The 25,140-nt window shown below is 42.8% G+C and overlaps 1 protein-coding gene across 1 annotated transcript in view; it reads right to left on the bottom strand.

Annotated features, from left to right (window-relative positions):
* Positions 1-25,140, bottom strand: part of LOC124719027 (actin cytoskeleton-regulatory complex protein PAN1) — a 169,062-nt gene that overhangs the window by 30,365 nt on the left and 113,557 nt on the right. The window contains exons 14-15 of the mRNA XM_047244696.1: positions 7,616-7,833; positions 2,352-2,449 (exon numbers count right to left, since the gene is read on the bottom strand). Of these exons, the coding sequence (XP_047100652.1) occupies positions 2,352-2,449; positions 7,616-7,833 (316 nt within the window). The remainder of the gene's footprint in view (positions 1-2,351; positions 2,450-7,615; positions 7,834-25,140) is intronic.

Raw genomic sequence — 25,140 nt, 5'->3', positions numbered from 1 at the left:
AAGCCTTCTTCGGCACAGAAAACATCACACAGTCACACGAGCAAGCGCACTTCACACTTACTGGGCTGCCACCACTGAATGTGACTGCCCTGCGAATAGCAATCTAGAGTGGGATGCCCCACATTGTGTATCAGAAGAAAATATACCTCTAATTCCAATCTTTGATAAGAAAATTTTATTTTCAGTGAAGTTATTAAAACAGATATTAATGCTTCACCAATAGCCTCGAATGTCCAGCTCATTAGGATGATATCGATAAGCAGTTGAGATTACGACTTTTACTTAAAGTTATGTTGCGAAGTTTCTCCCTTTCTACAGATTTATGTACATTCAAATGAGCAAAACTTTTATAGTTGCAAAAAGTCCACAATGTACAATCAGAGATACCGAAGGCAACAGATACAACGATTTGTCCTCGATGGTGAGTGTTCATTGGAGGTGAGGGTATCATCTGGATTGCCCCAGGGAAGTGTGGTAGGTCCACTGTTGTTTTCTATCTACATAAATGATCTTTTGGATAGGGTGGATAGCAATGTGCGGCTGTTTGCTGATTATGGTGTGGTGTACGGGAAGGTGTCGTCGTTGAGTGACTGTAGTAGGATACAAGATGACTTGGACAGGATTTGTGATAGGTGTAAGGAACAACAGGTAACTCTAAATATAGATAAATGTAAATTAATGCAGATGAATAGGGAAAATAATCCTGTAATGTTTGAATACTCCATCAGTAGTGTAGCACTTGACACAGTCACATCGATTAAATATTTGCGCGTAACATTGCAGAGTGATATGAAGTGGGACAAGCATGTAATGGCAGTTGTGGTGAAGGCGGATAGTCGTCTTCGGTTCATTGGTAGAATTTTGGGACGATGTGGTTCACCTGTAAAGGAGACCGCTTATAAAACACTAATATGACCTATTCTTGAGTACTGCTCGAGCGTTTGGGATCCCTATCAGGTCGGATTGAGGGAAGACATAGAAGCAATTTAGAGGCGGGCTGCTAGATTCGTTACTGGTAGGTTTGATCATCACGCGAGTGTTACGGAAATGCTTCAGGAACTCAGGTGGGAGTCTCTAGAGGAAAGGAGGCATTCTTTTCGTGCATCGCTACTGAGGAAATTTAGAGAACCAGCATTTGAGGCTGACTGCAGTACAATTTTACTGCCGCCAACTTACATTTCGCAGAAAGACCAAAAAGATATGATAAGAGAGATTAGGGCTCGTACAGAGGCATATAGGCAGTCATTTTTCCCTCATTCTGTTTGGGAGTGGAACAGGGAGAGAAGATGATAATTGTGGTACGAGGTACCCTCCGCCACGCACCGTATGGTGGATTGCGAAGTATGTATGTAGACGTAGATGTAGAATGTCTGACCGCTTTTTGCACTAAATCGACTCGTTAACTGAGTAAGTTATTTTTGGCCGCCTGTACGAAAAACACACTGTACGGAACATATCGAGTATCGGACACACTTTTTGTTGTGCAAATTATTATATATTCGAGTCACATTCAGTCGAAGTATCTTAGAAGTCCCCATATCACCACAAATGTCAAGTAATGCGAGGATAGAGACGCTGTGTATTGTATGTAAGAGAAAAATTACAAACACTAAAACCGCTCAGAATTTTACGGCAGGCTGAGCTTTAGTAGGAACTGAAATATCAAAGCAGCATTTGAACGCGTACCAGGTTTCGCGTGGGGCTACGAGTACCGACAGCAGCGCACTATAATGTGCCCACCGACAAATGCACGAAAAGAACCTACTACAGGTGACCGAGCACACATCGTGTGGTTATCAGTGATGTGAAAATACTTTACATCGTGTAATGTCATTAATGTACAACCGTGTGGGGATGATTGCAAGCAATCTGTTTTATTGCACATTTTGTATACTAAATTTTCTTTTTTCCTACTTGTGAACCTGTAAGGATTGTTTCTGTGTGACAGCTGGGCTGCATTAACTGAGTCAGGAGGAGGATAAAGTATCGACAGAACTGAGGAAAATGGGCACCCCAGCAGACTGGAATGTGGCAATCACCTGTCATGAGTTTCAATCCGACGGAGTTCGACATTTTATTCACAGACTGTCTGTGCCTGCAGTTACCACTGTAGCCAAAAATTATTAATGCCATATCAAAAACATTCTTTTTCAGAAACAGTACATTCATTATATTTGTCTAGCATTGTAGTGTCTTCACTCATGTTCCATTTCTAAGTGTTCTCGTACGATACACTTAATGCCGTGACTTCCAAAACCACAGGTAGTATTGTGAAAGTGTTACAACTTTGCCACGGCTGCCGACATGTAGGACAGCCGACGATCACAGAGTGAGAAGTGACACAAACTTACCTCTCCTGTCTCGTAATGTAGAGGAGGTAGACCTTGTGCGTCGATAGGACCACGAGTGCAGGTTTCGGTTGTGTCAAGTTCTTGCAGAGCACGTGACCCTGAAACATGAAGGGAATATCAAGTACGTGAAGTACAGTGTGAGAAGCAAACTAGGGTTGACTCTGAAAGAGAAGAGTATTTGAGTGGCTCAGAGGTATCCACTCCTACAAGGTAAGATTCTGATCCAGAATGAGCACGAAACGAGACGTCACTCAAAAACGTGTGGAAAGTCTCAGTCGAATCAGTTTGTACAACCAAACGCAGCTCTCGCGTATCACCTCTTACACCCCGGAGTTGACTCTGCTTGCTTGTGGCTAATTTCATTTGCTCTCACTTAATACAGAGCTACCTTTGGATTTCTCTTTTACACTTTCACTATGTACTATAAAAGAATATTACTGATATAAATATAAAACAATATTAGTGATCCACAAGGAAGATTTCTGAATATAATTCATAAATATTTCATAGAAACACTCTGAATTATGAAGAATTAAAGAAGTTGTGAAAAGGACCCTATTGCCACCTAGCAAACAGCCACCGTAACTCACAACAGCTGCAGTTCCATGAGAGTTGAGGAAGTGAGGCCAGAGTCACCGATAAAGTGGTCCAGTAACAGAGCGTGTGGCTGCAGACCGAGAGGCTGTGGGATCAAATCCCAGCACAGGCACTTTCTCTCACTATGCCATTGACCTCTCAATTCAACAGTTTCCTGCTATTGTTTGAGGAAACTTGCGTAGCAAAAGAAAGATGTGAACAATGTGGTGTTTCATTTTTTATCCTACAGACACAATTCTTTGCATGGTACGGTGAAGAAGTCTACCGTAAAGAGTCCACAACAAACAATTGTAGCAGTGAGTCTCGATAGGGCATCACAGCGCGTACTAAGATTGACAAGGGGAGTGCTGTGACACTAGCTAAGCATGCACATTGCATGCGTTTTTCTTTTGTGTTCTTTCACCGTGCCACCTCAGCCACTCTCCAACACACACACACACACACACACACACACACACACTCTCTCTCTCTCTCTCTCTTTCTCTATTCAGATCTGTTGAAAACATAGCACTTATATCACAATGTGCTCCTGTTGTCGCTACAAGATGTCACTCCAAATGCCAATTCAATATGTAACACATACCATTTGTGGCTCTAGATAAATTTCCTGCCATTTGCTGCTTACATGGCATAGTTACGCAAAAGTGACGATACCGAGTTACTTAATGTTGTTATCTGAAATGTATTCGTAACTCTACGCAATAGCCTGCAAACGTAATAGACTGTGCCGTACAATTCCTCTGGCTGTAGATACTCGACACTTCCCATCTGGAGCCGAGCCAGGTCGCTAGTCAGATTTTGTAATTGGCTGGCTCTGAGCAGACAGAAGAGGTTGACAGTCTTAAATTCCTGGGATTACAACTTGATAATAAATTCAGTTGGGAGGAGCACACCACAGAACTGCAGAAAAGCCTTAACAAATCTGTATTTGCAATTCGAGTGTTAGCAGACATACACGACATAAAAATGAAAAAGCTTGCATACTTTGCCTATTTTCACTCCATAACGTCATATGGTATAATATTTTGGGGGTAACTCTTCAAGTCAAACAAAAGATTTCAGAGTCCAAAAGCGTGTAATACATATTATTAGTACAGTAAATTCACGGACGTCCTGTAGAAACCTCTTCAAAGAACTGGGTATACTAACTACTGCCTCTCAGTATATTTACTCCTTAGTGAAATTTGTCCTAAATAATATATCTCTTTTTCCAACAAACAGCTCAGTTCATACATACAATACCAGGAACAAAAATGATCTGACTTAAAAGCACTTACTTGAGTTCAAAAAGAGGTTCACTACTCAGGAACACTCATCTTCATTAATCTGCCAGCAAACATAAAAAATTTAGTTACAAATAAAGATCAGTTTAAAAGGAGCCTGAAAGACTTACTAGTGGCCACCTCTTTCTACTCCATTGACGAATTTTTTAATATATATATATATATATATATATATATTAAAAAATTGATGATGTGACTTACCAAATGAAAGTGCTGGCAGGTCGACAGACACACAAACAAACACAAACATACACACAAAATTCAAGCTTTCGCAACAAACTGTTGCCTCATCAGGAAAGAGGGAAGGAGAGGGGAAGACGAAAGGAAGTGGGTTTTAAAGGAGAGGGTAAGGAGTCATTCCAATCCCGGGAGCGGAAAGACTTACCTTAGGGGGAAAAAAGGACAGGTATACACTCGCACACACGCACATATCCATCCACACATACAGACACAAGCAGACATATTTAAAGACAAAGAGTTTGGGCAGAGATGTCAGTCGAGGCAGAAGTGTAGAGGCAAAGAAGTTGTTGAAAGACAGGTGAGGTATGAGTGGCGGCAACTTGAAATTAGCGGAGATTGAGGCCTGGCGGATGACGAGAAGAGAGGATATACTGAAGGGCAAGTTCCCATCTCCGGAGTTCGGATAGGTTGGTGTTGGTGGGAAGTATCCAGATAACCCGGACGGTGTAACACTGTGCCAAGATGTGCTGGCCGTGCACCAAGGCATGTTTAGCCACAGGGTGATCCTCATTACCAACAAACACTGTCTGCCTGTGTCCATTCATGCGAATGGACAGTTTGTTGCTGGTCATTCCCACATAGAATGCGTCACAGTGTAGGCAGGTCAGTTGGTAGATCACGTGGGTGCTTTCACACGTGGCTCTGCCTTTGATCGTGTACACCTTCCGGGTTACAGGACTGGAGTAGGTGGTGGTGGGAGGGTGCATGGGACAGGTTTTACACCGGGGGCGGTTACAAGGGTAGGAGCCAGAGGGTAGGGAAGGTGGTTTGGGGATTTCATAGGGATGAACTAAGAGGTTACGAAGGTTAGGTGGACGGCGGAAAGACACTCTTGGTGGAGTGGGGAGGATTTCATGAAGGATGGATCTCATTTCTGGGCAGGATTTTAGGAAGTCGTATCCCTGCTGGAGAGCCACATTCAGAATCTGATCCAGTCCCGGAAAGTATCCTGTCACAAGTGGGGCACTTTTGTGGTTCTTCTGTGGGAGGTTCTGGGTTTGAGAGGATGAGGAAGTTGCTCTGGTTATTTGCTTCTGTACCAGGTCGGGAGGGTAGTTGCGGGATGCGAAAGCTGTTGTCAGGTCGTTGGTGTAATGCTTCAGGGATTCCGGACTGGAGCAGATTCGTTTGCCACGAAGACCTAGGCTGTAGGGAAGGGACCGTTTGATGTGGAATGGGTGGCAGCTGTCGTAATGGAGGTACTGTTGCTTGTTGGTGGGTTTGATGTGGACGGACGTGTGAAGCTGGCCATTGGACAGGTGGAGGTCAACATCAAGGAAAGTGGCATGGGATTTGGAGTAGGACCAGGTGAATCTGAGTTCCATCAGATTCACCTGGTCCTACTCCAAATCCCATGCCACTTTCCTTGATGTTGACCTCCACCTGTCCAATGGCCAGCTTCACACGTCCGTCCACATCAAACCCACCAACAAGCAACAGTACCTCCATTACGACAGCTGCCACCCATTCCACATCAAACGGTCCCTTCCCTACAGCCTAGGTCTTCGTGGCAAACGAATCTGCTCCAGTCCGGAATCCCTGAAGCATTACACCAACAACCTGACAACAGCTTTCGCATCCCGCAACTACCCTCCCGACCTGGTACAGAAGCAAATAACCAGAGCAACTTCCTCATCCTCTCAAACCCAGAACCTCCCACAGAAGAACCACAAAAGTGCCCCACTTGTGACAGGATACTTTCCGGGACTGGATCAGATTCTGAATGTGGCTCTCCAGCAGGGATACGACTTCCTAAAATCCTGCCCAGAAATGAGATCCATCCTTCATGAAATCCTCCCCACTCCACCAAGAGTGTCTTTCCGCCGTCCACCTAACCTTCGTAACCTCTTAGTTCATCCCTATGAAATCCCCAAACCACCTTCCCTACCCTCTGGCTCCTACCCTTGTAACCGCCCCCGGTGTAAAACCTGTCCCATGCACCCTCCCACCACCACCTACTCCAGTCCTGTAACCCGGAAGGTGTACACGATCAAAGGCAGAGCCACGTGTGAAAGCACCCACGTGATCTACCAACTGACCTGCCTACACTGTGACGCATTCTATGTGGGAATGACCAGCAACAAACTGTCCATTCGCATGAATGGACACAGGCAGACAGTGTTTGTTGGTAATGAGGATCACCCTGTGGCTAAACATGCCTTGGTGCACGGCCAGCACATCTTGGCACAGTGTTACACCGTCCGGGTTATCTGGATACTTCCCACCAACACCAACCTATCCGAACTCCGGAGATGGGAACTTGCCCTTCAGTATATCCTCTCTTCTCGTCATCCGCCAGGCCTCAATCTCCGCTAATTTCAAGTTGCCGCCACTCATACCTCACCTGTCTTTCAACAACTTCTTTGCCTCTACACTTCTGCCTCGACTGACATCTCTGCCCAAACTCTTTGTCTTTAAATATGTCTGCTTGTGTCTGTATGTGTGGATGGATATGTGCGTGTGTGCGAGTGTATACCTGTCCTTTTTTCCCCCTAAGGTAAGTCTTTCCGCTCCCGGGATTGGAATGACTCCTTACCCTCTCCTTTAAAACCCACTTCCTTTCGTCTTCCCCTCTCCTTCCCTCTTTCCTGATGAGGCAACAGTTTGTTGCGAAAGCTTGAATTTTGTGTGTATGTTTGTGTTTGTTTGTGTGTCTGTCGACCTGCCAGCACTTTCATTTGGTAAGTCACATCATCTTTGTTTTTAGATATATATATATATATATATATATATATATATAAAAAAAAAAAATTGAGATGTTCCACATCTGCGAGGATCCCCTCAGCACGGATCTATGGAACGAAAAAATAATCTAATCTAATCTGTCACAAGTTCTACACTAGTGTGTCAAAGATGAACTCTGCAGTATAAGTACATCCCCCTTAAAACAGAGAAAATTGTGGAGCACTGCAGGGCGCACTTTCTGCACAAAGTAGCGAAGAGCGATGTACGTCGTGCTGCATCACGACCTCCAAACTGTGGACCAGCTCTGTCACATTCATTCAAGAAATTACTCGCCCGGTTACCGTTACTGTCGCGAGTGAGCGCACCCGACTCACTCCCCCGTCTCTGGCTCGGCACCGGCTGTGACCGGCCCGGCGGTAAAGGACGGCGCCCTTTACAGACTCGGACACAGACACGCACCTTGACGAGTGTGGTGAGCTCCTCGTCCCGCTGCTGGAAGACACTGACGTAAAGGTGCAGCTTGATGCGGTGGTCTGCCCAGCCGAAGTCCACGTACGAATACTGCGGCACGTCCGGCAGCGGGACGCCGGGCCGGGGCGTCGCGTCCGGCCGAGGCGCCGCTCGCCGCGGGGCACCTGCCGACGGCAGAGCCGTGAGATCGGAGGAAGGTACTCGCTCTGTAAAGTGAAAATAGCTCCACTACGTAAGAGGGGAGTGAAGTTATTTAGTTTAATCACACAAGATAACTCGACAGGAAATGCTCGGGAGGTGCAATCTGTCTGTAACCTCGCAAGTGAGCAGCACTCGTGTTGTGGGAAATTGCCTTTGCCGGAAGAACACTTTAAAGGCTGTACGGGCTCACTCAGAATCGATGTCCCCTCTATCGGTGTGAAGCAGTGTGCAGAGATTCACGTGCATTCTGTTCTTATGTAATTCTTTAATTTGTATTACAAGCAACTCATATCTGTATACGACACACATTGTGGAAAATAAACACCTCCCCCACTAGGGGTGTCTGTGTACTTCTTGCCGGTAATTCGTAAGGCAAGTTGTGGAAGGGTCAGTATAACGTCATGAAATAGCTCGTAGTTGCTCTCCGTGATGGTAGAGAGATCGAGGAATAGCCTGCTAGCTCTTCATTCTGGAGATGTGTGAAGCCCAGAAGTGTACAACTGCAATTATCTTTTCACTCTGTTACAACCCGAGAATACAATTTAACCCTTAATACAGTTCTACTGCTCTTAGATGTGGTACACACATTTAATATTTGTTCTTAATCCACTTCCTTTAAGAATATACATCAATTTCATAACATTAAAGCACTATTTTTAGCAATCTGAGACTTTTCCATCCTTTGTAACACAGAAACTATTAGTTCTGGTGGAAAAATGAAGAGGGCCCTTTTTTGTATGAAATTTAATGTAGCTTAATTTTGTATTGGGAATCATTTTCACTAGAAGTAACAGTTTTCAAGGTATTCAAGAAAAACCTAAAAAATTGACCTTTACATGCCCCTCCCCCTCCCATACCCATCCCTACTGTCAAACCTGTTGTTGTGACACTACCCTCTACCACTCTATGAAAATTTGAACTACACTGATTTGTTCCCCTAATTTTCCTTCATTGCCTGAACTACATTGGACATGCAGAACGAGAGAGGAGAAATACATTTACTGACATACTACTGATGGGCTGCAGAGTCATTTGCATTCCTCGCACACTGTGGCTGCACATTTACTTCCTCACTGGCCCAGAGCAACGAAGCTAAAAGCCTACAGCTATTGTCTCGATAGAAATCAAATTTCTCGTTAGAAATCTCGACCACTTCCCTCGGAGATTCCTCCTACTGCTGTCGCATTCTTCAGCTAGCACACGTATGTTGTCGAAGCGACATCTCGGTCGTAGTTCTCCGTATTGAGAATGTATTACTGGGCCGGTTTAGAAAAATAACCGACATTCTAGTGCAGTGTCGGTATTTGTGCACGCAGCACTGCTGCTGTTACACCTGCACATTCTCAGATTAAGTAAGCATCGAGCTGTGAAAGTACGTACCTCGTTCTTTCGCACATTCTCTCATTACGGCCCTAAAACATGCGTGCTGTAATAAAAAATCCCACAAAATGTGTGCAGTAATAAAATTCATTTCCCTCTAAAAACATTGACAGAAGACGACTCTTATCAACAGTACAGATTCTAAATATTATTAGTCAAGGTGTCGTGTGGCAATGGGTCCAATTTCTTAAAACTAACAGAACAAACACTCATGATAAAGAGAGGAATTGTAAGCTTTCTGTTGCGGGTAATGATCTTGTTAGCAAAACCGATCAAACAGCTCGTGAATATCAAAGATTTGTCATCTCTGAATTGTGAAGAAACTTAAGCAAGCCATTTCAAACGAATGTGGTAGTATGCTGACATCTGGTTTTGTGTTTTTGCATGCAACACTCCATCCTCACTGTGCCTGAAAAACTCTACGAGAATTTAAAGCAATTAAAAGGGACATTTCTGATCCCCCTACACACGCACACGCACACACACACACACACACACACACACACACACACACACACACACACACAGTGTCCATACTTGGTGTCAAGTTGATTTCCCTTTCTTAGCTCGCATGAAGAAATGGACTGCATTGCAGAACTTTGATGAAGTCGGCAAACTTTGAAAGAGAAAGACTGGCTCCACATTAAGGCGGCAGAAATTTATGAAGAAGGAATTTGTAAATTAGTGAAACACTATGGTAAATGCTTAAATTTAAATGGCGACTGTTGAAATATTGCAAAATGTCGTAGTTCTAAGGAGTATCTAACGACTTTTTTTTCTATCCAAGTTGTTTGTTTACAACCCAACGGTGGTTACTTTCTGAACCACTGTTGTAAAGAGGACGAATGACAGATCCGGCATACAGAACTCTTACTGAGATACAATTTCAACAATATATGCACACTAACTGAGCAATTTATAACAGGGAAATTCAAGAAGCAGCTGAGATTTCTAAGAATGTATGTCATTTAAATACAGATGACGGCCATAGACACCCAGCTTCATGGCTTCACACCATCGAGGAATAAATATGCAGTCAAAGTTTGTGAAGAATACAAACGACGGGGAAGCCGACTCTGTGGCATGACAATAATATTTTGGTAAACATCCCTCTTCTCTCACCATGCCTGTTCCGCTGTCTATACAATGATGATGTGCTACCAGTGTTGCTGTTGTTGTGGACTTCAGTCCAAAGATGGTTTGATGCAGCTCTTCATGCTATTCCGTCCCGTGCAAGCCTCTTCATCTCCGAGTAACTACTTCAACCATCTCTATGAATCTGCTTACTGTAGTCATCTCTTGGTCTCCCTTTACGATTTTTACCCCCTTACTTTTTTCTCCAGTACTAAATTGGTGATCCCTTGATGCCTCAGAACGTGTCCTCCTCACTGAACCCCTCTTTTAGTCAGGTTGTATCACAAATTTCTCTTCACCCCAAATCTATTCAGTACCTCCTCACTAGTCATGTAGTCTACCCATCTAATCTTCAGCGTCCTTCTGTAGCACCACATTTCAAAACCTTCTATTCTCTTCCTGTCTAAACCATTTATTGTCCATGTTTCGCTTCCGTATATGGCTACACTACTCCAAACAAATACTTTCAGAAAGGGCTTACTGACACTTAAATCTATACCCGATTTTAACAAATTTCTCTTCTTCAGAAATGTTTTTCTTGCCATTGCCAGTTGACATTTTATATCCTACCTACTTCAACCATCATGCTCTTGCAAGTCCTTTGCTGCCTCTGACAAAATGACAATGTCACTGGCAAACCTCAAAGTTTTTATTTCTTTTCCCTGGAGTTTAACTCTTACTCAAAATTTTTCTTTTGTTTCCTTTACTACTTGATCAATATACAGACTGAATAACATTGGGGATAAGCTTCAAACCTGTCTCACTCCATTCTCAACCACTACTTCCCTTTTGTGCACCTCAGTTCTTATAACTGCCATCTAGTTTTTCGCTCCCCGTATTTTACTCCTGCCACCTTTAGAATTTGAAAGAGAGTATCCCAGTCCACATTGTCAAAAGCTTTCTCTAAGTCTATAAATGCTATAAACTTAATTTGTCTTTCCTTAACCTGTCTCCTATGAGAAGTCGTACGGTCAGTATTGCCTTGCGTGTCCCGACATTTCTCCGGAATCCAAACTGAGGTTGGCCTCTACCAGTTTTTCCATTCTTCTGTAAAGGATTTGTGTTAGTGACTTATTAAACTGACAGTTCAGTAATTTTCACACCTGTCAGCACCTGTTTTCTCTGGAACTGGGATTATTATATTCTTCTTGAAGTCTGAGGGTATTTCGCTTGTCTTATACATCTTGCTCACCAAATGGAAGAATTTTGTCATGGCTGGCTCTCCCAAGGCTATCGGTAGTTTTAACAGAATGTTATCTACTCCTGGGGAGCTGTTTTGACTTTCAGTACTTAGTCAAATTCTTCACCCAGTATCATATAGCCCCTTTCATCTTCCTCTACATCCTCTTCCCTTTCCATAATATTGCCCTCAAGTATGTCTTCCTTGTAAAGACCCTCTATACACACCTTCCAAGTTTCTAATTTCCCTTCTTTGCTTAGGACTGGTTTTCCATCTTTTCTCCACAGATCTCTTTCATTTTCATGTAGGCAGTATGTATGTTACCCCTAGAGATACATGCTTTTACATCCTTACTTTTGTCTTCTACCTCTTCCTACTTAGCCACTTTGCATTTCCTGTCGATCTCATTTTTCAGATGTTTTATTTCCTTTTGCCTGCTTCATTTATTGCATTTTTATATTTTCTCCTTTCATCAATTAAATTCAATATCTTTTGTGTTACCCAAGGACTTCTACTAGCCCTCATCTTTTTACCTACTCGATCTTCTGCTGCCTTCACTATTTCATTTCTTAAAACTACCCATTCTTCTTCTACTGTATTTCTTTCCCCTGTTTTCGTCAATCGTTTCCTGATGCTCCCTCTGAAACCCTTTACAACCTCTGGTCATTTCAGTTTATCCAGGTCCCATCTCTTTGAATTCCTACCTTTTTGCAGTTGCTTAAGTTTTAATCCTGAGTTCCTACCAATAGCAGCCAGAAAAATGTCACCCGATTGTCTCAATTCCTTAAGACGAGCACAAGAAAGCTCTCTTTTATAAGTGAATGCGCCACTGGTTTTTGATGGCATTCAGCTAACTGAGAACATCAGAAGATCGTGAAGGAGATCCCAGAGAGAGGTCGAAACTCAGGTGGTGTGACAAGAAACTGAAGAAGGGCATCACGTGACCATGGAAGTAATTCCCATCACCGAGAGTGTAAATGGTCGGTCACAGTCTTTGAGTGGTAGAATGACAACGGGAATGATTCCGTTTCGTCACAGCAAAGCCACATTATACGATATTTGACAGGGTACATACTGTGCACACATTGCACTAGCACTGCGGGACACGCTAGCTCGCTACGCGTGCGCACGAGTACTGGCGACGGACAGAGTTTTGAGAGGTGTCACTGTGGACAGCCGGTGAAGGCGTGGGTATCCAGGAGTGTGGGGCATTCGGGTGTGGCAGTGGCCCAGTGTCTGATCGAAGGGAAACGTGAGGGAAATCAAACGTACCCTCGACATTTTATTCGGGAGAGTCTCGCCGCACCTAGTGAGAAATGTGCTACCGGGTACTTGGCGTGTGGTAGCTCCCGGACACCTGCAGCTGCTGCCTGGGGAGGCCTACTGCCTCTGATGACCCAGCCAGAGGCCAGGTTTCCAAATCACAATCCAGTGAGCGAACTGCTGTCGACACAACATGGATACCCGCCTCTTCCAGAGTGGCGTCGCACCTGGGATGTGTGGACTGCTGACGAGGAGTGTCATGTCATCACTTCTGACAGTGAATCTGATCTCTGTTCTGCACTACCTCAGGAATTGTTCAACATAATGTCATACTGTAAACTACGAACAAAGACCTATGAGCGTAGTGAATATCTTTTAACATATGCAAGTGGGTGGAATATTTTTTAAAATAGCAGAACACAGTAGACTGTTCTGAGTGGCAAATGTTCATAAAAGATATGTGCATTATCAGGACTGCCTCAGACAAGTATGACAGGATTGCTCTTGTCCACTATATACGTAAATGATCTGGCAGATAGGGTGAGCAGAAGTCTGTGGCTCTCTCCCGACGACGCTATGGTGTCGTTGAGTGACTGTAGCTGGATATGAGATGACATAAATAAAATTTCTAGTTAGTGCAATGCGAGGCAGCTAGGTCTAAATGGACAAAAATGTATGTTAATGTGGATGAGTAGGAAAAACAAAGCATAATATTTGAATACAATAACGGTGGTGTGCTGCTCGACACCGTATTCGTATCCGTTAAACGTGTAGGCATAACGTGAAAGTGCAACACGAAATGGAATGAGCACGTAACATCACTTGTCGGGAAGGTGAATGGTTGACATTGCTTAACAGGGAGATTTTAAGGAAACTGTAGCTCACCTATAAGGCAGATCGCATACAGAATGTTAGACCATATCTAGCGTCCCGGGGGAGTCATATTACAGGAAGACGTCGAAGCAAGAAGCAATGCGGGGGACGTGCTGCCAGATTTGTAACTGGTAGGTTCAATCGACATGTGCGTGTTACACAAATGCTCTGTGAACTCACACGTGAATCACTGGAGGAAACAAGATATTCTTTTTGTGAAACACGAACTAGAAATTTTCCAGGAGCAACATTTGTGACAGACAGCAGGACTATTCCAGTGCTATCAACGTACACGTCACATAAGAGCCTCGGAAACAGGATAAGGAAAATCCGGACTCGTACAAATCACACAGTCAGTTTTTCACAGTTCCATTTAAGACTGGAACGGTCACACGAGGTATCCTCCGTTGTGCACAGTACAGGGACTTGTGGAATACATACGACAGTATCGGAACACATGTGCTCTCTACGTCCGTAGGTATACATAGTGCGCACATGTAACTTTTTTATGTGACTGTGGAAACCGTCAGCCGCTGTCGATAAGTAAACACGTGTACACGGTAATAGTCAGATTTTCTGTTGTCCACAACAGAATGACAGTAAAAGTGAACAATGTTTCTGGATCCGATTTTATTTTAAGCTCGGCGATTCTCAAGTTGAAACGACCCACAAGGCACGACAAGTGTTTGGGGACAGAGCAATACCACACAGATAAAGGAGTTTTACAACTGCTTCAAAAGTGGTCACTCATCAGCGAAGGGTGAAGCACATTCAGGTAGGCTCTTGACATCCACAAATCAGGTTTTTATTGGTCTTGTACAGACTCTGGTGATGCAACATATATCAGTCACAGAGAACTTGCACACGAAATTAAAACTAGCACCGGGTCCATTCGTTCCATTTTAACACAACATTTGAACCTCACAAAGAGCTCAGCAAAATTTATGCCAAAGACGATAACAAATGGGCACGAGCAACTTTGTTCAGAGATCGCAGAGGACGTGACGGATACTGTGAAGAGTAATCTCAATTTTCCTAAAACGGCAATTACTGGTGAACAGTCCCAAGTTTAAGAGTACAGTCCGGAAACGAAATTCCAGTCATTGCAGTGAAAGCACGTCTCATTCCCGAGACCCAGGAAAAAGGGGCAGCTCCCCGGCGACGTGACAGTCTCTCCGACAGCATGGTCCGTCAGTAGTACACCCTGGACGGCATTGATGTCAGTAAGGAGTGCTATTGAGACATTCTGTGTAGCCCTCACAAAGTAGTGAGATGCAAACAACTGGACTTGTGGGCACAGGGCACCCTCACCACAGTAATGTACCATTCACTGTTATCAATTAACTCAGAGTTTTCTGGCAAAACACGACATGTTTGTGGTTTGTCAGCCTTCCCATTCCCTGATCTACCAACGACTGACTTCTGGCTTTGCCCTAAACCACATGTGGCTCTGAAAAGGAACAAATTTTGGAACACAGAAGACACTGTGCAGAATTTCACGGAACATCAGTGAACCACACCAAAATGGGCTTTCCGGAGACACTTCTGGCAGTGCCAGAAGCGTTGGGAAAGGTGTGTAGAAGCCGATGGTGACTACTTTGGAGGTGACTAGTGTCAAACAATTTTACCTGAATAAAGATTGATTTTATAAATAAAAGTTGGATACTTTATTGAACAGCCCTCGTCTATAGCTGTGGACGACCACTGACTGGAAGTGTCACATTACCGAGAGGAACGCCAAAGTTTTGGAGGGACACGAGAGTTTTATCCTCAGAGTTACTGAGTAGGGAGCCTTCAGGTTGCCTCCAATACGTAACCGGAAACTTTGACGACACAGCGGCACTTCACAGGCTAGAAGTTGCCATATATTATCTCTAGTGAGACAGTACACTGTTATCATCTTTCAATAGAGTACCAACTGACCTGACATTACACGTTACGAGGTAATACCTCAGCTGGAAATATACGGTAACCTCTGCCTGGTAGAGCTCGTGTGAAAGCAGCTCAGATATTGGCTCCGGAACGGTGCCGATTTACGTCGTACCGAGAGCCAGTTACGAGGACTGTACGCCAGCTCACCTCAGTTTTAATTGCCGAAATTCGGTGTCAGATTCTGTACACAATTTCTGGCCAAGTTAACTGCCATTTCAACTGTACTATACTCTAGATCCCTTGAACATAAAAATGTGCTCAGTGATAGATAAAAAGCAGAGGTCATACCTGTCTACAAAGAGAGGTACAGAAATGACCCACAAAACTACCATCCAATCCCATCAACATGTGTCACATGTAGAGTCTTAGAACGTATTCTGAGCTCCAACATCATGACAGATCTTGAACAAAAATACCTCCCCTGCGCTGACCTGCACATATTTCCGTCACGTGAAACCCGACTCGCGTCATTGCCACACGACAATCCAAATACCTCAGACTGAGGCAATCGGGTAGGTACGTTATTACTCTGTAATATCTGGGGGAAGGAAAAGACTCGTCAAATATTCAGAGAGAACTTGATAAAATTTAAAAGAATACAAAGATCTGCAACTTCCTTTTAATGCACAGAAACGTAAAACTGTGCACTCTGTAAAATTAAAAGCAGTAGTGTCCTACAACTACAATGCGAACGAGTCACAGTCGGTATCAGCGAGCTCGTACAAAAACCCGGGTGTAACATTTTGTAGGGATACGAAATGGGAACGATCACATTGGCTCAACTGTGGGTAGAGCAGATAGCAGACTTTGGTTCATCGGTAGAGTACCAGGGAAGTGCAACCACTATACAAAGGAGACTGGTTACAAACTATCGTAAAACACTGCTCAAGTGTGTGGGACCCACGCCACACAGGACTAACACGAGATATCGCACAAATACGATGAAGAGTGCCGAGATACTCATATAATTGTTCGACTAATGGGAGAGTGCCACCAAAATGTTGAAAAACTGCAACTGCAAACTCTGGAATGCAGCAGCGAGGAATACAACAGAGAATTGTACCACTCAAATCTATTTGCAAAATTTGATGAACCAGTATTTAATCTAGAGTTACTCTTCTTCTAGAGGTACTCTTCAGTTTCTCACTTATTACTCCTGCACTGCACACACGACTGGAATGCGAAGAAAGCGGTATCCTCGCACTGTCAATTTTATTGTTCATTGAACTCTATTTTATAACGGCCAAAATAAAAGCACGTGAGATCTCAATTCGAGAATTTTCATTTCGCTTCCTCCTCTCCTTCTACGTACCTAACTTTTTATCAGCAACTGTATTTTGAAATCAACCAAATAAAAGACTTTATAAAGCTGCAAAGAAAGATGCCTCACTTCACTATGCTGCTATTTGCACATTCTTTCTGATTCTCTGCTCGAGTCAGCAAAACCAACAATAGTTCCTAAGCAAGCAAGGAAGATGGCCAAATTTGCTCTTGTTGAGTAAAGTCAGTTCAGCACTTGACTGAACTGGTTGCTAAAGAGTTACGTGGAGTTCAAAATGTAGATGGGCAAGGAGTGAGAGTGAGATTGAGGGAAAAGGGGTAGGAGTAGGGGGGAGAGATTGGTGGATGGAAGAGGGGGAGGGGGATGACAGATATGAGGTGGGATGGAGGGGGAGGGGGGGAGAGAGAGAGAGCGAGAGAGAGAGAGAGAGAGAGAGAGAGAGAGAGAGAGAGAGAGAGAGAGAGTGAGAGAGAGAGAGAGAGAGAGAGAGAGAGAGAGCATGAGCTCCAGCTATGCATGGCAGGTGCGGATAATGGTGCACAGGGAAGGACAGTTTTTTACGTATATCACTGAATCTACCTGCAAAATTATATCATTGTATGACACACGGCTCAGGAGATATGGTGTCATAAGGGTTGAAATGCGTGAAAAACTGGCTTTTGCATAGAATATTAAGGAGACTATATTCATTCAGTGTTTCACAAAGAGATTACTTAGCTATATTCATTCAGTGTTTCACAAAGAGAGTACTTAGCGGCTTCCGACAAACTGTAAGGATAATTTCAAACTGTTTGTAAACTTTTTCTCACTTACATACTTAATGTCAAATAGTTAACACATTAACTCACTTGTAAAGTAATCAGACATCTGAAGTTTTGTTGGACACGGGTGTTCTATTCTTTAAAGAATTGGGGGTTTACTCGTGTACACTAACACAACAATAAACACATAATGTTTAGATCTCTAGACAGACAGAAAGGTTATGCCTGTTTGTGCACCAATTGTTTTGTTCATTTGTTTTGTTGCTACCGCACTCCCTCCCCACTCGCCTCATTACACGCTCGTCATTCCAAACAGAACATGCTCACATAATTAAAGTTGCAAGACAAACGTGCACTTCCGTGCATCGAGCTATGCAAAACACAAATGTGCAACAGTTAAAATGACACATCTGTTTCTTCGCACTTGTTAATAATGTACTCCCTACTGTAGAAAACTAATGACATATGGTCTTAGAGGTAAAGTTATTTGCTGACATTTTATTTTTATATTTTTACGATACGGTGACACAAATATTTCAAATGCTCACACAACTGTGTCAAAATAATACAAAAATAAAAGTAGCAATAATATTTCATGCAATAACACTAACAAAAATCACAATACACAAGGCAGTGGGAGTGATTAGCAAAATGCTGTTTTTTAGAGCGTCATTTATGTGTACACACCACGATGGCTGAAAGTGTCTTGACTGCAGCCTGAGCTACACACTTATACTTACTGCCTATCTTTCATGTAACTTCAAGCCAGCAGTGTAAGATATGATACGTATAAAGTATAAATTATAATAATAATATTGGAGAAGTTGAAAAAAAATCAGCCAGCCAGCTGCAAGTGTTTGGCTCATTTTTTCAATCTCTTCAAGTTTACCGTCACACAGTTGCTGAAGTTGCAGTCATGTTTAAAATTTTGTGTGTGTGTGGAGGCATCTTATGCCAGCTTTAATGTGATCTTCTCATCTCAAAAAACAGAAAGTTTTAGCACGTCATTGGCAGATTGCGAGGAACAATAGATCACAAAGAGGATGTTTTATCAAATAGTACATCTTTTTTAAAGCACCATTTACAACGTACAAACACAAAATGTCCCACTGACAACCTGTAGTTCGTGTCCTGTGAAGCCCGAAGCCTCGAGTGTGCCTAAGAAGTTTGCACGTGCAGTTCTGGATGTGGTACGGACTACAGACACTTTGTGACCACAGACACTGTACATCTTACGAAGGAGGAGCAAAAGAAATGCGGTCTGTATCTAGGAGAGTCAGAGTTACCCACACCTCGGCACCCGTGCTGCACTCTGTCGACACCTACGAGAAGTGAAACTCTCCATTTCGAGCATTGAAGACGTGAGACGAGGCCACCGCAGATCGGTAAGGTTACGACGGAGAGGTTCAGTTATGCATCTTTGGCCTGTAGAGATGCCGTGTAGCGTGATACAGCAGCGGGCTGCGTGGCAGTCCCGGGCATGGCACAGAGCCGGCATCTGTATGCACGCACACTGCTCTCACTCTCAGAACCCGCTCCCCCTATTTTACGTACAGTACAGAATTTGAGCAATTTTCTAATGTTGCTGCTTCCCACCTACATAGTGATGTCTGTATGCACATCTACACGACTACTCCACAGTGCACTCTTAGGCCAGTATTACGCCATCATACTTCTTTGTCAAAGTTGAAATGTCAAATATTTATGGCAAAGAAATTTGACGGTGTAACAGGGAACCTTGTCAGATCTCGTCAGTCATTAAATAAAAACGGTCAAATCTAGGGCCTTGCCGTAGTATTGATAGTAAAAGTCATTTGTCTTCTGTTCACTGCAATGTGAAATGTAACCACTTGGAGTACTGGCGTCGCTATAGCTATTTGATATCTCTGTAGTGTGTTTGTAAATATGGCTTCAAAGTTGGTGTGTTCCTTTGACTCTGTTTCTTTCATTTTTTTTTCAATAAACTTGCTTTGATTTAGGTGGGGGGCACAGTGCAGGCTATTAATTGTGTGTTGACGGGCAGGTGGAATATGCTGCAGGTGATTTCACATCCACAATCACAGCTACAGCCATCCACCTCTACATATGGAAACATCCTGGCAGCTTTTCAGCAAGCCGGAATAGAGGATGTGATCACACTCTAAAATAAAAAATTCTTTCTCAGCTTGCCATTCTACATTGCCTATTTTTGAACTCTGGATGGCAAGAGTTAAAAAAGCAGTTCTTTTGTTTTGTAGTTTTTATTAATTTTGCAGTTGTTGGAACACTAATTCCATTAATGAAATTAATAGTTCTCATTGCCCATATAGTGTACTTATCATTCATTTACCTTCACATATTCACCATTCGGTGCCTTATAAATCACTTTGCACGTTTATGGAATTATTTTGGATAATGTGCTAAACATCATTAACGATAGGAAAGAATCTGTAACAGCAAATGCGAATGAGTTAGTCAAGGCTAGTTAAGATGTAGGTCTTAGGATAAGTGAAGACAAAACTAAATACCTGGTTACTACTAGAATGCCAACAGCAGTAGATCAGGAAATGTTAAGAGTTGGAGACATGCAGTTTGAAAAAGTGAACACATTTAAGTATCTAGGCGTGGACATCACTTCGAGAAATGAGATTGAATCCGAACTGAAGAAGAGATTACAGGCGGGAAATGCGTGCTACTTCTCACTGAATAGATTACTTTCATCATGGATATTGTCTAGGAATTTAAAGATTAGAATATACAAAACTATTATTCTACCAGTTATGCTGTATGGGTGTGAGACTTAGTCTCTCACTGTGCAAAATGAAAAGCCGTTTCGAGTATTTGAAAATAAAATTTTGAGGGAAATTTTCGGAGCAAAAAGGGATGACGTTAGCGGAGAGTGGCGAAAACTGCATAACGAAGAGATTCACGAACTCTATTCAAGCCCTGACATAATCAGTATTATTAAATCACGTAGGCTGCGATGGGCGGGTCACGTAGCTCGATTGAATGAGGGCAGGGCAGCGCGCAGAGTACTGGTAGGGCACCTAGAGGGAAAACGTCCTGTGGGGAGACCGAGGCGTAGGTGGGAGGACAATGTGAAGCCTAGGTATTGAAGGTGAATGGAAGGAAACAGCCCAAGACGGACAGATGGCGAAAATATGTTGCTGCGGTAATGAACTCTCGAGTCTGGTATGACCAGTGAGTGAGTGAGTAAGTAAGTAAGTAAGTAAGTGTTGTGTTGTAAACTAGAGTAGCTTTCTCCTGTATCAAGAAATCACAGTGTCACAGTTTGCCTATCTTCTGTGCATATAGCACTTCTCAAGAGAGTATTCTGTTTTGTAATATGAGAAACCACTTTCTTGAGGTAATACTGAAATACGCTTTCATCCATTCATAAGTAATTTTGTTGAACGTTTTTACTATCTCGACGTAATACCTATAGCTTCATCTGAGTATGTTTCTTTTTTTCCCAAATACTAACACGATGCAACAAACTGTTGTCCACCGTATTGAAATTTGACAAGAAATATGACGACAGTGTAATACCCATTTTTAGGGCTACGTCAAACATCTTTGTCAAAAAAATTTGATTATATTTCTTTGTCAAAAAAATATGATAGTGTAGTACTGTCCTTAAGTGCTCATCAGACAGTTCACAGAACCACTTTCACACTACCTCTCTGTGTTCCCACTTTCAAACACCTATGTCCTTCAGTGCGAGCTCCGATTTCTCTTATTTTATTACGACAGTTGTTTCTCCCTTGGGCGAAGCCCTCATTGCAAAGAGATTGCCTTTGTTTTATTTACTGAGTCTCTAACTCACTTATCATATCCATGACACTGTCTCCCATATTTCCCGATAAAACAAATCGAGCTGCACTTCTCTGAAGTTTTTCGATGTCCTATGTCAGTCCGGTACAGTAAGGATCCTGCACTGCACAGTAGTCCTCCAGAAGAGAACATATGAGCATAGTGTTGGCTTTCACCTCCTGAATGTTCTGCCAATAAAACACAGTCTTTGGTTTATCTTCCCCACTCCATTTTCTATATGTCCGTTTCAAATTAAGATGTTTGTAACTGTAATCCCCCGTGTTTAGCTGAACCGACAACTTTCCAATTTGTGTGATTTATTGGGTAACAGAAACGGATTGTTTTATTAGTAGTGTAGATGACTTGACTCTTTTTATCATTTTGGGTCAACTGCCACTTTTTACACCACACAGATGTCTGGTCTAAACGATTTTGTAATTTGTTTCAATCTTCTGGCAATCTTATGAGACAGTAAACGAGAGCATCGTCTGCAAATGATCTATGAGAGTTGCTCAGAACTGTCGTATAAACCTTTTATATAGATTGAGAACAGCAAACAGCAGAGTGCCCGCAACCTTTCCTCGAGGAATGTCAGATATGCCTCCTGTTTCACTCGACGACATTCCGTCAGTTACTATGAACTGCAACATTTCTGGCAAGAAATGACGAATCCAGTCACACAACTGAGATAGTACACCATAGATACTCACGGGTAAGGCTTACTTTATTTTAATTGTGAGAACTGTGGATATGCCATTAGACCACACCACCTAAGAGCACCTGTAACAGTTGGTGATCCCCTCACAGGATAGCTGCTCCTAACTGGAGTATCTTACCACCACATCCTACATTCAGCACTCGCTGAACTGCTGCAAACACCACCACCTGCCACAAGTGGCGACCTCTTTTTGCAGCACAATTCAGTGTCCCTGTGCTAACACTGATTAACTTTCTGTTTTTGGGGACAACAGGACGCATCGAGCACGACAAGTTGCACGGTCAGCACATTTGCACGGTCAGCACATTTGCCCAATTTCGTGCTCTCAATTAAAAAAAAAAAAAAAAAAAAAAAAAAAAAAAAAAAAAAAATCTCTTTCCGTATATGTCGAGGGCTTAGTACATTACACCCACTGAGACCACAGCACAGCCGATTGCCAAAAATCGATGCTACGTCTCGCTACACAAAATAGGGTTGTGGTGTGCTGATGGCAAGAGACAGTCACTGCTTTAGAAATATCACGTACCTAATGTCAAACACGAGTGCGTCACAATATTACCTGATACAGCAGTTAATAATTTCAGAATCTAATGGGTGTCCCACATGCAGAAGACATACACTGTGCACCGGAAAGAATAAATTCTTTGACAATAATGAAAGCCTGTGTGCGAACTACGTTTCGTCGAAGACAGAGACGGCTGGCGAGATCTGGTAATGCCCGGTGCTAAAAAACAGCTGGCCCTCAGAAGTGACGTTTCGTGTTAACTGCAGTTATTCAATAAACCATCAACACATTTCTGACTTTCTAGTAGCCCTTCGACTTAAGATGACAAATATGTCGTCGTATGACTCCCACAAACACTGTTTGGATTGTAGAGACTGAAACGTGCTTCTTGTATTAAATTTACACAGACAAAAATTGCTACAGACAGTTCCACAAGCCCAGATTTTCACCAACACTGAATGCAAGTACACAATGTTATTTAACAGAAGATTTCAAATTATAATGTCTCCTCCTAAACTGTTGGCGAACGTTGCCCTAAGCCTGTCCTTGTAACAGAAAGCTGATAATTTATTATCTTCACATTTTATATCAAAATAGGCATTTATCCTGTACTGCTAAAAGAAGTACAGGGTGATTCAAAAAGAATACCACAACTTTAGGAATTTAAAACTCTGCAACGACAAAAGGCAGAGCTAAGCACTATCTGTCGGCGAATTAAGGGAGCTATAAAGTTTCATTTAGTTGTACATTTGTTTGCTTGAGGCGCTGTTGACTAGGCATCAGAGTCAGTTGATGCTAAGATGGCGACCGCTCAACAGAAAGCTTTTTGTGTTATTGAGTACCGCAGAAGTGAGTCGACGACAGATGTTCAGCGTGCATTTCGAATGAAGTATGGTGTTAAACCTCCTGATAGGTGGTGTATTAAACGTTGGTATAAACAGTTTACAGAGAATGGGTGTTTGTGCAAAGGGAAAAGTTCTCGACGGCCGAGAACGAGTGATGAAAATGTAGCACGCATCCAGCAAGCATTTGTTCGCAGCCCAGGAAAATAGACTCGCAGAGCTAGCAGAGAGCTGAAAATTCCACAATCAACTGTATGGAGAGTCCTACGAAAAAGGTTAGTTATGAAACCTGAACGTCAACTACCCGAGGCGATGGATCGGCCGCCAGGCAGCCCGTGACAGAGCACTTCATCACTGGCCTCCAAGAAGCCCTGATCTTACCCCCTGCGATTTTTTCTAATGGGGGTATGTTAAGGATATGGTGTTTCAGCCACCTCTCCCAGCCACCATAGTTATGAAACCTGAACGTCAACTACCCGAGGCGATGGATCGGCCGCCAGGCAGCCCGTGACAGAGCACTTCATCACTGGCCTCCAAGAAGCCCCGATCTTACCCCCTGCGATTTTTTCTAATGGGGGTATGTTAAGGATATGGTGTTTCGGCCACCTCTCCCAGCCACCATTGATGATTTGAAACGAGAAATAACAGCAGCTATCCAAACTGTTACGCCTGATATGCTACAGAGAGTGTGGAACGAGTTGGAGTATCGGGTTGATATTGCTCGAGTGTCTGGAGGGGGCCATATTGAACATCTCTGAACCTGTTTTTGAGTGAAAAAAAAAAAAAAAAAAAAAAAACTTTTTAAATACTCTTTGTAATGATGTATAACAGAAGGTTATATTATGTTTCTTTCATTAAATACACATTTTTAAAGTTGTGGTATTCTTTTTGAATCACCCTGTATAATTAATATAACCTCATATTGCGATGTATGTGTGAATTAAAGCTATGACATCTGAAAACTGATTGTTAAACAGCAAATACATAAATAAATGGTTAACAATTACACTGTCAAAATTATAGCTGTACTACTATTTTTATTTAAGGTAATCAATTTCAGTCCAACATTCGACCATCTTTGGGTCTGCTGCATCAAAAGGAGAAAACCTGATAACAAGTATATACAATTCTAACACATAACCATTATGTGTATACATATTGTATGTATGTCATTGTTCATTATTACAACAAGAGACTTAGAATAAGCAATAGTAACTGTAATAATGAATAACGGTCTACGTGTCATGTATATCCACGTGGTTTTTCTATTAGAATTGTACAAACTCGTTATCTGGTTTTCTCCTTTTGGTGCAACAGATCCAATGGTGGTCCGATGTTAGACCAAATGGCTCTAAGCACTATGGGGCTTAACATCTGAGGTCATCAGTCCCACTGATTAAGAGCTACTTAAACCTAAGGACATCACACACATCCAAGCCTGAGGCAGGATTCGAACCTGCGACCGTAGCAGCAGCGCGGTTCTGGACTGAAGCGCCTAGAACCGCTCGGCTACAGTGGCCGGTGATGTTAGACCGAAATTGATTGTCTTTAAGATAAAGAGTCGTACAGTGTGTATCTTACAGTGCAGCTCTTAACATTCCTATAAGCTGCTCAGCACCACCTAAACATAATAAATAAATCAAAATAAAT

Source organism: Schistocerca piceifrons, chromosome 10 (assembly GCF_021461385.2).
Source record: "Schistocerca piceifrons isolate TAMUIC-IGC-003096 chromosome 10, iqSchPice1.1, whole genome shotgun sequence".
NCBI classification, from domain to species: Eukaryota; Metazoa; Arthropoda; class Insecta; order Orthoptera; family Acrididae; genus Schistocerca; species Schistocerca piceifrons.
Note: the sequence above shows the minus strand (reverse complement) of the source record. Positions and strands in the feature narration are given on the sequence as shown.